Source organism: Numida meleagris, chromosome 9 (assembly GCF_002078875.1).
Source record: "Numida meleagris isolate 19003 breed g44 Domestic line chromosome 9, NumMel1.0, whole genome shotgun sequence".
NCBI classification, from domain to species: Eukaryota; Metazoa; Chordata; class Aves; order Galliformes; family Numididae; genus Numida; species Numida meleagris.
Window position 1 is genome coordinate 2,558,949 of NC_034417.1, and position 15,310 is coordinate 2,574,258.

At 41.5% G+C, this 15,310-nt stretch overlaps 1 protein-coding gene across 5 annotated transcripts in view; it reads left to right on the forward strand.

The window, feature by feature from the left end:
- The window catches only part of SCAPER (S-phase cyclin A associated protein in the ER), a 151,994-nt gene that overhangs the window by 114,120 nt on the left and 22,564 nt on the right, over nucleotides 1-15,310 (forward strand). For all 5 annotated transcript variants that reach the window (XM_021407002.1, XM_021407001.1, XM_021407003.1 and 2 more), the window contains exon 26: nucleotides 5,738-5,893. In XM_021407002.1, coding sequence (XP_021262677.1) covers nucleotides 5,738-5,893 — 156 coding nt within the window. The remainder of the gene's footprint in view (nucleotides 1-5,737; nucleotides 5,894-15,310) is intronic.

Below are 15,310 nucleotides of genomic sequence, written 5' to 3' on the forward strand. Positions count from 1 at the left end.
TATTACTGTAATCACATACTTCCATCTAAACCATTAGACAATTATAACAAGTCCCAGTGTTAGTCTTCCGTCCTGTCTACACTCTTCATTGATCCCCATGGGCCTTTTTAATCCTAACATTTTTAATTCCTGTATGCCTTATGTAGCATCCTAGTAATTTAGGTTTCTGCACCTTTTTTTGTGACCTTTCTGTCAGTTTCTTCCCCTAATTACTTTGGAGTCAGCTTCCTTCCATGTTTTCTCTCCGTTCTCTATGCCAACTGCGTATGTCCTTTGCACTTGTGATCCTGAATACCATGCATACATGCATTCACATAATTTTTCTATACAGTAAATACTTCCTCTTGTAAAGATCACTCAATTTCTATCATTTGTCTTCGACTCTTATAATATAGCTGTATTTTAATAGCAGCTTTCCTTTTTAAGTATATGCTTTGAGTAAAATTTTGATCAAAATAACCCCATAAGTTCTATTAGTAGGATAAGGGATAATACATTGTTTTAGTCATTTTTGCTTGAAACGTTCTAGGTCTTCGGTAAAGTGACTTGAACCTGAGTTGTGACTATGTGTCCCTATGGTAACTATCCAATTTGATATGTTAAAATTTGGAAGTGAAACATTCATAAAACGTAACAGGTTACTTTCCAGAGGAATCTGACGTGTTTCAGTCATGGTCTGCCTGATTTGAAAAGGAATTTCCCCCAGGTTTTGCAGGTAGAGGAAATATCTTTTATTAGATCAGCAGCACAGCTGAGACAAGATTTTAGGTGCTTCTCAGAACACGGCTTTTCCTTTTGTTTTTCTTCTGTGCTCCTGAGGAGGATAAAACTTACATGTGATTAAGGAGACATATTTTAAAACCACTGCATTTTTTGTTGCAAACATGGGCAGGTACCTAGCAGACAGGACAGCAGTGGTGGAAAGGAAGAGCATGGACTTGTGTTTGACCATTAGAAGACTGAGTCTGAGAATGGGATTGTAATCCTTGCTGTGACATAGCATTCCTAGGCAGTGCTACGCAACATCACTTGGGCTACTTATACGTGGTCGTTAATTTGAGGCCTAGCTTGAAAGCTGGGTTTGATTTACAGCAGTGCTGAGCACACTGAACAGCAAGTCAGTGGGAGCTTTACTTTAGAGTATATAACATGCTATGTAATGCCAACTACTGTTAAAGCAAGATCATAGGTCTCTCAGATGGAATACACAAAATAAGACACATATGGATTTATGTGTCCCTGCTTCTGTTTCTGTCAAGGAAAATGTGGCTAATACAGCTTCTCAGAATGCAGGGATGTTAGAAAAATGAAATCCTTCGTGTCTGGGAAGGTTTCATGTGTAGTGTTCTTGAAGTACTGCAGAAAAACGAGCGAGAAAATTACCTTCTCTTCAAGTCTCCCACTTCTGAAGTATGAATTTGACAGTAAGAAAACATAGCAATGAATGTCATCTCATTCTGTAAGAGTTTCTCTGCTTATCAACAAAGCGGAAGTTTCATGAAACTGAGATGTGTGCTCATGTAACTCCTAGTAATACCGCAGCACTTACAAGAAGAAAGACATCTGCAAGCTCAGTGTATGAACAAACCAGTATCCCTTCCTCACGGGTTGCACGGGAGGTTTAGCACCTGCCTCTGGATGCTTATTCTCCTGAATTCTGTCTCCCTCCAGTTACTAACCCTTAAGACGTTTTGTCAGCTTTTGTGTGATTCAGCGAAGTGTTTAAATTTTATTTCCTCTTTCATATCTCTCTTTAATGTACTGCCCATCTATTCTGTTTTATGAGAAATCTCATAATCTTTCATAAGGATTTTGAGAGAAAATGAGAGGGAAACTACAAGAAATCCACGACATAGTTTTGTGAGAAGCATCAGCTGAACGCCGTGAAAGTTTTCCTTTCTGATTCTTACACTTGATGATCTTACATCAGTGAATTGCACTTCATTTCTGCAATCTAATATACTACCTTAATATATTGATTGGTATGCATGACTTAGATACACTAAAGCTGTCTGATTAGCCAGCTGATTTATATTTAACCCCAGCTGCAATGCTGAACTGAATGACTTCACGTGGCATCAGATTGCCCAAACTGACAGTACCCTTCTATAACCTTTTGTAGATTTCTATACAGAGATTTTTTTGAACAAAGGTACTTTGATTACTTTTTTACAGACTTTGACTTTTTTGTTGTGGCATTTAATGTATCCTGAATTCCCTTAAATTCTCAGTGCTCATAGTTATCAGAATAACTCTTAAAATACGCCGTACTTGCTAGCAGATACTCAGAATGCATTTCTAAGGCTGCCTATATTCTCTCTCCTGATAATCCATCTATCACAGCTTTAAAGTCTTGTGATTATACCCAGCCTTGTGAAGGCTCGAATGTCACAGCAACTTCAGATGAAGTTCCCATTCACTGTGCGTGCAGCATGTGTGTGTCTCAGTTAACCCAACTGATCCATTCTTTTTCTGTTTCAATCAAAGTTGTGGTTGTGTGTTTTAGGCTTTGCTATAATTTTATTAAGCAGTGTAGGTGTTGTAAAGCTAAAGAAGAATCCTTCTGCTCCTCAGTAATATCTTTAATTAAAAGAAAGAAACACGTTATCCAAAACTATATTGTTTGCTAAAAGTGTGTAGATCCTCTAGTAAATTGCATAACTAGTTATCAGTACATCTTCATCCCTGTGAGAACTGAAATGCTGATGGTATGTTACTGAAACTGTGGCACAGTGAGTATCTGCACATCTTCCCACTTCTTAAAGTCTGATACGATGCTGATGGGACACAAAGCCAGGTAGCTGGAGGAGGAAAGCAAAACAAATAGTTGCCATAGGTACCAGTGACCTCTAAAACTTGATTGTTCTCATGTAACCCACCTTCTCCCCAAACAGGTTTTGAAAGAGTGTGAAATTTCAGGATGTTGTATTCTTCTCATTTAGGAATGGGAGGGTGGGAGGTCTGCTTATTGATATTTGTGCTGAGCAGACATCTGACACTGGCTGGGCCGAGTGCAGATATACCCTTAAGCTAAGAAGATACATGAGAATCCAGCTAGGTCCTTCACCTGAGGCACTTTAAGGGATCTGGTTATAAATGGAGAAAGAAAGGCACGATGACAAGGTAATGGTGCAATTAGGAAAAAAGAGAGTGGGCATTTCAAACTAGTCAAAACCAGACAAATTATATTATTAATGAGAACCTTTCACCTCCAGGTCATTCTATCATGTGTCCTTGTGGAGTTGACTAAATGAGAGATTTAGGAAGACTTGGAAAGAAAGGGAATAATTTAATTTTTTTTTCCTGTTTGGGAAAAGTAGACCTGATGCATAAGCACCAGCTGTTGACACACTGTCAAAAGAGTTGCCAAGTCACTGGAGCTGTGCTCCCATGGGTGAAAAGAGTGAGAGATGGAGACATTAGATTAGAGCTTTGGCATTCCACTTGTCTGTATGCTCAGCTTCGAGGTAGGGAGCGCTTCATGTGTCTTTCCATTGTCTCCAGATGACCTTAAAGAATAATTCCAATAGACTGAAAACACATCCATTTCTTTTCTGCTGAAACAAGCGGCCGCTGACGCCCTTTGGTGTCCAGGTGTGGGTGTAAAGGAAGGCGGACAAAGAACACATCTTGTAGATGTCAGTCAGTTATTCTTCCGAGGTAAAAAAACAAAAAGAGCATTGCCCAGAATACTTCTGCCTTTTAGTGAGTAATCATCTGTCAGTATTAGCTGCATTTTTATTTTCTCCTTCTTCCTCTTCCTTCCTATATCATGGAGAGATTTCCAGCACTCAGCATTTCTCTGCGACTGTGATGTATCTAACACCCAGCTCTGTTCCTGGAATTACTCTGCTAATATTGGAGAGCTTGTTTATCACTGGTGTGACCAAGTGGGCTGCTTAGATCAAAATCTGCAGGGAAACATGCTGGTAGCCTCTCATGTTGCTAAACAGAACAGACAAATCAAACTTACCCAAGCAATTAGTTTGCAACTAATAGCATTTATGCATCCTTTTATCCAGTTTTTCACTGCTATATTTCAGGAGATCGCAGTCTTTCATATTGCAGTCTGACATCTTTGCTTTATACACGGCGTATTTTTATTCTTAATTACTTTCATTGTTTCCAAAAGCTTTGTGTCAGCAGGTTAAGCTTTGGCAGGAAGTCTAGCTTCTGGACCCGAAGAGAGGCTAGTCTTTGGGCAGGAAGGCTGTCTGAAAAGTGGAGACTTTCTTCCCCAATGTTAATAGTCCCAGATTTTTCAAAATCAGACTGTAAGATATGGGAGGAAATTGTTATTTTTAATGGATACTTGTACAGCTCCTGAGGCGATCATTATCTATTCAAGATTAATTATTTACTAGAAACGTTATTATTTACTACAACCATTATTTAATAATGTGCCGTGCTTCATTCAAGTCAGGATGTACTTGATGTTGTAGAAACACACAGACAGGGGTATTCCCATCTTGAGGCTCACTCTAAAGCACAATCTCTAACGAGTGGGCTTGACAAGCAGGTAGGCAGAGCAGCTGATGGGATGGAATAATGGTAAAAATTGTATGGCGCAGAGCAGAATGTCAGTGTAAAATCAGTGAATGAGGTGATGGTGTCTGAAAACAATTTCATTTCCTAAGTCAGGTTGCGTCACAGAATATAAAAACAATCCTGATTTTGACAAGAGGTTTCTTCCAGTTGGTACGGGTAGAGAGGGGGGAAGTACAAAGAAAGTGAGGAAAAAGAGCAAGGAGTTGATGGAAGCTGGAAGTTTGTCTCCACGAACAAAGCTGATATGACATAGGAGAATGAACCGAAGAGATAAAGTCTCAGAAACTGCATGTGTGTGACAGGAGAGGGAAGTATGTAAAGTTAGGTGATATCAGTAAAATGACATGGGGAAAAAAAAACCTGTCTCCACAGTTCAAGTGGAATTGATAATGACTGAAGTGTGAGAGAAACTGGTGTAGACAGAGAGAGGTTGGTGTTAGTGTACAGGGGTAAACAGTAAGATTTTTGGCAGGAGTTTCCAAGCTCCTAGAAATTCTAAGAATCTTCAGCAGTAGGGAGGTTAGTGATGTGATCTACTCATGTTTGATTTAAAAAAAAAAAATAAGCCTTTTGGCTTAAAAATAAACGCACTAGCATGGTTTTGTCTGCACTGAGTCCTGGTTGAGTTCCTGATAGCGGAAGGAGGTGACCTGCATGCTCTTTTAGTCTCTTAATTGTTGCACATAAGATTAAAAAAAAAAAAAAGAGGAAAAAAAAGAAAGCAAAAAGCTGTGCAGTGGTTGTTATGATATACGTATTGCAATAAAAGGTTATCTGGGTAACGTCATTGTCTTCTTGAACTTGTGTGTTCTACAAAGTTTGTCTCTTTATGCTAAAGAGAAATTGTGCTGCTGCAGAGCTATCAAGACTGTTATAAATCATTTAACTATGGCAAAATTCCATTGTCCTCTAGCAGTATGGTAAAATAAACACTTACATTCATCTTTCTTCGTACAGTATAATACAAATTATCGTGCAACAGACAGTTATCTTAACAAGAACTACTGATAGTTACCGAGCTCCAGACCTGAAGCTGTTGTAATTTGAACTGCTTTATTGAACCCTTTAAGAAACCACAGCCTGTATTTTATACGGTTTGATAGCAGAGAATCAGCAATTCCGTTCTTTGTAAAGTCATCAAAAACCGTCACGGGACTATTTTTTAATACAGTTTTTCATCTGTTTCCAGTTACGTGGTGAACATAGGATTGATAGACAAGTTGTGTTGCTGTTTCCTCTCCGTTCAAGGCCCTGTTGATGAGAATCCAAAAATAGCAACTTTTCTACAAAATGCCACAGCACTGTTGCATGGAATATGTCAGCTCTGTTTTGCGGTCAGTGGAAGGTAGGTGCACTTGGTCTGTCATCTCTATTATGTTCACCAGGCAGCAGCCAGCAGAACTTCCAGCCAACACTGCATTTGTGGTAGCAAGCACTGAGGTGAGGTGATTGAATAGCACCGGTCCTTAGTCACACTGTAAAAACCAGTAGAGAAGCTCTGCTCACCCTTTCACCATTGAACTGTAATTAGTTGCCTGCACTGAGTCTTGATTCTTGTCAGTCATTTATCAGAACTGCAAGCTGTATCTCCTTTACTCATCATCACAGAGAGGGTTTTATTACTACTGAACTTTAGTGTCAAGTCCTAAGGACTTGAAGAAGTATTTTACTTTCAACTGAAATCAACTCTTAAGTGATTTCATCATTTATGTAGCTGAATTCAGTTCTTGATCTTTAAGATACTGCTATCAGTAAGGGAATTATATTTATGTAAAGTATAACTGGATTTGTCAGGGAATTTTCTAATGCAAAACGCTCATTAGTGTAACCTAGACAGGGCTGAGGGGGATGAGCACGTGACATGTTTCTGTTGGCAAATCTGGGCTGCTCTGTCTACAGCCTTGGACAGCCTAGGTGTCAAAGTCAATTTCAGAGCTTCAGAGTCTGCATGCTAAAACCTACCACCATTAGACTGCTACATATTTCGGGGTAAGACGGTGCTGACAGAACTTGACAGTGAATGCCTGAAGGGATGCTAATGTTGAAGAGCAAGAGTTAAGAAAACATGAATTAAACAAGGCTGCAGGTAAGAGTTGTCTCTGGTAACTCCAGGACACAGGCACATGGAAAAAGAACTGCAAGAAATATGAGCCCAAAGAGACCATCCCAACTTACTGAAATTTCCCTTCATGAAAGCTGCCAACTTGGCATTTTACATTCCAGGACAGCGCTGCCAAAAGTCAAACGTGTACTAAAAACGTTCACCTTTCTCTTAGTGGAATAATAATTCTAGCTACAAGTCTGAGTAATATAATATTTGCAATTTCTGAAGCAGGCATATGTCTCACCCAAAATGGTAAAGATTTTTGCTCCCCAAAGTAATACAGTACTATGCTATGCAAGTATTTCTTTCAAGAATATCTGTGTCTTGTAGCAACTTAAGAATTTTGGAGAGTTGAGCGTTTTTCCTCACAGTCACACCAAGATATATCTGATCTTACAACTGTTACAGAACAGCAGTGCTGCTGAGTTTATCCAAAGGTGCTGATTGCTCTCTGTTTCCAGGTTAGATTGTTCCTTTGAGCATGAAAAGAGATGAGAGAAATGAACTGATTCCAGAACTGTTGTCTTTCACTTCTAGATGAAAGCTATGCTGTAACTGATCAGGCAGGCAGTTTAAATGCCTTTAATCACCTAAGCACACTCCTGTTGAAGAACTGAATGCAGTGTGATTCTGCCATGTTACATAACGTACACAAGGAGTTCCTTAGTGTTCAAGGTGATTTAAATGGAAAAAGCTGCTGCCAAACACAGATCGAGATGGCAGAAACAGTTTGAATTTATTGAATTCTTAAATATGTCACAATACAGTAATACACTTTGTGTGATACATGATCTGCAGCGCTAAAGGCATTTCTCTTTGTGAGAAATACAGATGGCTCTTTCATTTGTGGTTACTAGCAGTAGGAAGCAGGGCATCCTGTTCGGTCAGAATCCAGTATTTCTGATTCCCCGTGCTTGAGCACCAAACTAACCACTCTGTTCTTAATGCATTTGTAGCTCTTATCCAGAGGGAAAAAAATCTAGTAAGTAGTATCACTTCTCTGTCACTGTAGCACAAAATGTTTTGCAAAATAGGTATTAGTGTTCCAGGCTTTCCCCATTGTTGCAAGAGCAATTTGAAGTTCATCTCCTGAAGTAATGTCTCGGGGTAAGGAACTTGTTGGTGCCCCTTGATGGTGGAGGCACGCCATTTGTTTTGTTTTTCTGATGAAACCAACTCAGGCTGTTATTTCTCATATAAAATGTTGTGATTCTGTGCTAAACGTGTTAGGCTATATGTGCTCTTCATACTGTGCAGTTTTTAGAGGGCCCATTGTGCCCCTGAGTTGGCGTAGTGGGAAGCTGACAGGACTTGGTTGTGAGGAAGCTGCTTGAACCAGGACCACCAGGCTCTCAAATCTTCCACAGTGCCTGCAGCAATGAACTCCTTTATGAACTGGAACTGGCCAAGTGGTGGGTGTCCCTCCTCGCTTGGTTCAGATGGCACCAGGCTGCTGGTAGAGTCTGTACTGCAGCTGTAATCTGGGCTATTCCCAGAAGGCCAGGAATTAAGCACTGTAACTCAAGTTCTAAACAATTAAAAGAGCCTGTTCTGTAGACAAAAAGTACATATTTCTGGAGCTCAGGTGTAGAAAGTGCTGTCAATCCAGACCATCCTGTCTTCACTACAAGACTTATGTCAAAAAAATCTCCAAAATTTAGCAAAATGTTTCTAAACCAAACTCTAAATCCCGGGGGGGTTGTGGATGCCCCGTCCCTGAAGGCATTCAAGGCCAGGCTGGACGTGGCTCTGGGCAGCCTGGTCTAGTGGTTGGCAGCCCTGCACTCAGCAAGGGGGTTGAAACTCCATGATCTTTGAGGTCCTTTTCAACCCAGGCCGTTCTATGATTCTAAATTGAGACCCAGTGTTTGCTTGGATACTGGCTTTGTGAAACTGTTCTCTGAAGTGCCCACCTGCAGGTCTCGAGCAGGACCTTCATGACAGGGAGTCCTCCTCCTTGTTTTAAAGGATATTAGGATTAGAGGAATTAGGACCTTCACTGCTCTGTTTCTGTTTCCTTTAATTCGTGAAGATCTCCAGGTTGGATTGGTTTTAGGAAACATGTCACATCAATAACAATTATTAGAGAATATCTACAAATCGTATAATGTATGTATGTCAGCATGAAATGTTAAATGAAATGTTAAATAAAGTAAAAGATAAAATTTTGAGACATAAACTAGGATACGTTTTTATCCCCCTGGTAGACTTTAAAAAAAAAAAATAAATCCAAAATCATGGAGTAAGATACAGTAAAGGAAAATCCTGGTAATGTAGAAACATAAAGTGAAGGATTCTCAATTTTAACATCATAAAAAATTATTGAAATGAGGGAATCCATTCTGAACATATGTTATAAACTTATTATAAGAGGAGGATTTTCTTTTCATTTGTGGTCAAGGTCTTTAAAAAGATTTAACTTTTATATTGATCTTCTCAAATATTAATTTTTGGTACTGATTAATAAATGCTAGATTGATTCTTTTAATTGAAGTTTTGCAGTGAGTTCGATAGCATGTTTTCTAAACACTGTAGTGTGCATAAAAGATCATTTGTTGAAAACATTAGTAACTTGTAACCCCACGTGAATCTTGTTTTGATAACTGTTATACAGTGAGAATCATTAAAGGTGACTTGGGTCCTCCAATTGGAAGTCCCATTTCTCTTATTCTATTTAGCATTCATTACTGGCAATGGAGGTGAGAAATGTTTCCTCCCTGAAGAGCTTGAAGAAAGGCGTGTATGAGAGATGAAAGTAAGGCATCGTCTCTCAGTCAGTGTGGTGAAAGTGCAGCGTGTCTGGTTAGCAATATCTGTTTGCTGAGCAAAACATGAATGCTCCCTGTGACACTAAGACTTAAAAGTTGTGGCCGTGATAATGCTTAGCTGTTTTCTGCTTACCATTGAGAGTAAAGAAAGAAGAGATTGTTTTATTAAGGAGAAGCAGAGCAAAACATTAAGTAGACTGTATGCGTAGTAAGAGGGGTACATATAGACTTACGAATCTGTCCTGCAATTTGTGTTCAGTTCCAGATGAACAGTAGGAGTGATCAGGACGATGGCCTTGTTTTCTTGAGGAGTTCATTATTGTACCTTTGCACTGTTGTTAGGCTTATATGGGGGCCTTGAGTGCTACGTACACACATGAGGTAGCGTGCTTGGCTTGTCGGCGTAAGGCAGAGAACGGTCAGCAAGCAGAGAGCACAGGGAGCACGAATAACAATACAGCCATGCTGGCCTGGCTGACCATTCCCGAAAAGCTGGAGTGAAAACTAAGCAACAAAATGTGTTGTAAGTCTTTCCCTGCCTAGCAGGGATCTTGTTTGTGTTCCTGTCTCTTCCTGTACTCCCGATCTTCATCAGATTTATACCCCTTCTTCCACTGCAAATGACTGGATGTAAGATTTGTGTCCCAGCTGTTCAGTCCTTACTCTGAGGAGGAATATTGCCAGTGTCTCCTTTCACCTGTGACCATTCGTAGTATGTGCTGACACTTCCACCCAGGGGCGTTGTGTTGCTGCGGTGCGTGATGCAGCGCACTGCTAAGGCAGAGACCACAGTGTGAGTCAGGAATTTGTAGAACTCCTGGTAAACAAATGGACTTGTTGTGTGAGAGCTCTTAATAAAACATTAAACTACAGATTTAATGCAAACAACAAGAGGAAAATAGCAGCAGTGGCTCGGTGTAAGGGTTAATCCACAATAATAATAATACAGAGAGGGAACGTTCTCCCTAAGAGCAGCACAGCAAAATAACAATAACAGACACCAGGAGGGAAATGAGTCGTGTGTGGAGAGTTCCTCAAATCATGAGGCTTCTTGGGACGTCAACTTGGACACAGACAACATCGGCAGGCTCCCTTAATAATGCAGGGAAGTGGTATATCGTAGCAGGACAGTAGCAAAGTCGTTACCATTGTATGTTATCCCGGAGCAGTGCTGAGATACATCTAAGTGTGAGACAGCAGCCGATGAAGCTGCTTTACAAGCTGCAGTAGCAGAAAGCTGCAGAGATAGAGGGTTTGGTCCAGGAACTCAGCAACTGTCACGTTACAGATATGCAAGGAAGTAGGCTGGTTTCTTTTCAGTTTTATTACAGTAATTAAGATAATGCTTGTTTTGGCTGCTGGATAGCAAATCATATGCAAGTCTGTTTGAATTCTGGGTGTGCTTCCCACTGCTTCCAACAGACAGCAGATGCAGCAAGGACTGCAAATGAACTGAAATTTCTTCTCCAAATTACCGAAGACTTTCAAATCACCCATCGCACAATACAGCAATATGCAGCTTGATAATGAGATTTGTAATACGGTTTGGCAGGTGCTAAGTACTCCTTATACCTATTTTATGATTGTTTTGCCTCTTTTTTTGACATTTCTTTCTCATAGTAGAATCTAGAAGGAAGAAGTACAGATGATGGTTTTTAAATCCTAATATTAAAGAAAACAAACATATTCTAAGCCTCTTGAAAACTCATGTTTCCATTTGGCTCCCTGTTTTTAATCAGGAGTATATATTTCAAATATACAAACATTATAATGTATACCCGCAGAGAGTCTCGTCTGCTTGTTAGCTCAGTCCGTTTTTAAAACAATATATTTTCAGATATAAACAGTTTGCTCATATTGAAGTTTGGAGAAGTTGTAGTTTTATGCTTGTTCTGCAGAGTCTGCTGTTTCTCATCAAGCTGCATTAAATTCCTGTTTTTAATAAATAGTGGTGTACTTTAAGCAATGAAGTACCACTGTATAATATCTTTCTTTGCTGGGATGCGTATATCCACGTTTTTTAATTCTTAAACATTTTTGTAAATCATAAACCCCCTGCTGATGGGGGAGGAGTCTTTTACGGCAGAGTCTGATAGTCGTAATGGCAGCCCATGATGAAATGTCCTGCACTTCACTAATTTTTATTTCATTTTTTTACTTTATTTTTACTCCCGCGGGTTGTTTGACCCTAATATAAATATTTCCCTATTTTTCTGTGCTAAATATAGAGACTTGGTGTAAAGTTTGGAAGCCTTTCTTTTCCTTTTCCCTAGCCTATAATAGCCAATGTAAAAAAAATTTAAAAAAATCCTGCAAGTCTCCCCTTCAGTGAGTAACTGGAGGGGTTTTGTCCATTCTGTTTTACTTTGGCAGCTCTCACCAACAAGGTTAACGTGTAGCCTTCCTTAAATAGGATCATTAAAAGGAGTTGCCTCCATCGGACTCTTAGCTTTAGTTACACACAAACTAAGATCCTTGTGTGACGGAGTCCCCTCTTACTGCTGTGGGTTTTGTTTGTTTCCCTTCCTTTCAGCCTTATAAGCTGCCAGTTATCAGAGCTTTCTGTGGGCTTACTTCTGAGGTGGGCTAAAAGGGTTTTTAAAATCTGCTAAACGTGTGGAATCCGCTGTTTTATGGACTTGACCAGAACGGCTCAGAGCAGCACACACAAAGGCCCGCGTTCCGTTTTCCCACATCTCACATGTGTTCTTTGCTGCTTTAAACCAGTCATGAATAACGTCTTTTACCTTTTTATTGTAAACGTTTAGGCTTAAAGTGATTATAACTGACAGTTAAAACCAACAGGAGCCGGTAGCCTGTTCATACACAAATTAACTGTAATACAGGCAAAATCAAAAATAAACATTTCCAGCAGTTCCTTCAGCCCACCAAACCTCGCAGGCAAAATGACTTTTTTCAACAGCTTTGTCCTGCGGTGGGACTTGAAAATTCTTGGTCTCTTCCGAGGGAGGGGGCAGGAAAAAAAGAGCGAGCATTTCGAGTCATTTTTACAGTTGACTTTTTTATGTATATTTTGATTCATTCGCTGCTCCGGAGCAACTCAAAATGGCAAAAGGATTTCATCCAGCTCCATAAGCTTTCTCATATGGAGTTGTTTAAATGTAATGATGGAGTGAGAGCTGAAAGCAAGCTAACTTTAACCTTGGGTAAAATCAGTCAACCTTCTCGTTGCACGGAGTCGCAAAAAGCCGCGTGAGGTGTGGTGTGCAGTAATGAATTCGGGGCTGCCGTTGGAGCACGGCTGTTTTTCAGCTGATAGCTTTTCTGCTCGCTGCGGTGGTTAAAGCGAAGATGGAAATAAAATACCGGTTGCGAAAGGAACCGCGCTCATGTGATACCGTGGAAACAAACAGGCTGCCCGTTGGAGCGCAGCACCGGGCCGCTTGGCACGCTCTGGCTGCCGCGTGCACAGTTGGGCAACCAGCAGTGCCGCTCGGTGGGCAGCGCCGAGCAGCTCAGGCACAGCACACATCCGTGGGAGAGCGTGGAGCTGGCCCCGAGCTGCCGGCTGCCTGCCTTGTGCAGCGGGCCCGCTGCCTGCTCCACGTTGCTCGCTCCGGTCCGGCGCGCTCACCTGAGGACCCTGCGGCTTCCAGGCACGGGAAAAGGAGCTTCAGGTTGTAAACTGCTGTGCTGCATAGCCCCACCCAGAGCAAACTTAGAGCTCTAGGACTTTTTCCCCCTTTTTTTTTTTTCCTACTCTTTGCAGTGTAGGTGCTAGGACTGTTGAGCGTTACAAACCACAAGCTGTTCGTGTTTCTTCTTTTGCAGGAGGTAAGTGGCGTTAAATCATAATTTTAATCATTTAACTGTACTTCATGCTGTGTTTCGAATGTTACCGCATGTACTTTGAGCAAATCCTGCGCCGGGGCCTTCTGAAGCACTGCTGTGGCTGGGTTTGTGGCAGAGCTTCTTTAGGGATCCTCGTGAGTTCCACTTGGTTGTTAAAGACAGCCAGCATTAAGCAGACATGCCCGTTTTGGAAACTGTTTCATAAACTCAGCTGCACAAAGCTCTCGCTGAGTCCTGCAATGGCCACGGTGCTGACTGGCACTGGTGGGGCACCCACGTAGCACCCCAGGTGCCGACAGGAGAGCAGGCATAGTACCTCCTTGTGTTCTTCTGTCTTATCTGCAGAGCTGGTTGCTTCTTTCAAACATTGTGAAGGGGCTGGGTGGTTTGATGGGATTTTTGTGCAGCTTAGGTATCACTTAAGTAGGACTGGGGCATGAAGAGAAGCTTGGCACGTCAGCAGAGGATGCTGCACGTGAAGATTGTCAGTAGCATCAGCCATGCACAGACTGTACATAGAAAGTGATTTAGAAGCAATGGTATCCCTAAATGCTTATTTCTGATAAAATCGTTCCCTACGCAGGTGATCTACCTGATAAAAACCAGTAGCATTCATCCGTGGTAACTGCTTTCTGAATGTGGAAATGAGAGAGCAGTGGTAAAGGCAGATATGCATGCCAAAGAGTGAGCTGTGTACAGCCCAAATACTGCTGGACTGCGTTCACCTGGCCTGGTGCACAGGCAGATACAAGCTGCTTCTGAGGCGAGGACTGAAAGGATTGCACTGAGCTCTTCTGGTCAAGGGAAGCCTGCTGATCCTGGTCAGCAGCAGTGCTCTCAGTCTTCTGAGGGTCCAGTCCTTTCTGTAGTAACCCCAGGTCTTCGGAGTTACTGGTGGTGTTAGATGGATCTTGTTTCCAGTTTGTCTCTTATTCTCCGTTCTCCCATTTCCTTTCCTTTCCTTTTGGTTTTTATAAGACGGAAAGATATCCTTACCTAGTTTGTCCTTTATCTTTTAGATCTATCATATCATCTGTGGTATTTTTCCTTAATAACAGAAAAAAAGAATATAGTCACTTCTGATATTGACATTTCTTTGTTTCTTTTTTAAGATGCAAACATAGTATATGAGGTAAAGATGATGTACCATATATTCAGTGTTACTGCTCGTTGTATCCCAGTGTCTCAGTGTTTCCTGCAGTTGTTGATACAGACCTCCTGTGCTTCTGTAGTGAAGTTCAGCTGGTTTACGTGAGGGTTCAGATTGGGACTTGAAATACGTATCTCCTGTGGGGATATTCCCTGTCTGGATGCCTACCTGTGTGAGCTGCTGTAGGGAACCTGCCTCAGTGGGGGCTGGACTTGATGATGTGTAGAGCTCCCTCCCAACCCCCACAGTTCTGTGATTCTGTGAAACCTTGCTGAATTATTTTGTGTGCTTTATTTTGTATTTGCTTGTTTTCTGCACAGCATTTAACCTCTGAATTAGCAATAGACTTAGATTTCACTACTTGTGACTACATGGCATCGTTTTCTAGATTATTAGTAATGTGAAAAAAAAAAAAAAACACCGGGAACAGTACAAGTCTTTGAGGGGATTGTGTGAAGTGCTTTTGGAAGTTTGGGTGGGAGGATGAGGTGGGCATCTGGAGTTGTTTGCTTGTCTGTCCTGATTTACCAGGGAGTCAAAAACTTCCTTCTCTAGTTTACTCACATGCCCAAAAGATACCAAGGATTTCTCTCGAGCGTTTCAGACTTCCCTTTTGCTCCCATACAATCTTCCATAATAGCATCTGATGGAAATAAGCAGTAATGTTTTGCTAACTGCTCAACCACCTCATTCTCAAATTCCTGCAGAACGGTTTGATTCGCATTGCCTGGTCCGAGTAACTGCTTCCACGTCGTCAGCAGCGTGTCTGCCACCGTGCCCACCCCGAGGCAGGGGCTGTGCACCCAGCTCTGCTGCGGGGAGCAGGAGGATGGCTGCGGGCTGCTGGCTGGAGGGGCGGCCAGTGAGGAGCCCCCAGAAGTGCCCCCAGCCTTCTGACCTGAGAACTGGCCGGCCTCTGTGTGGTCT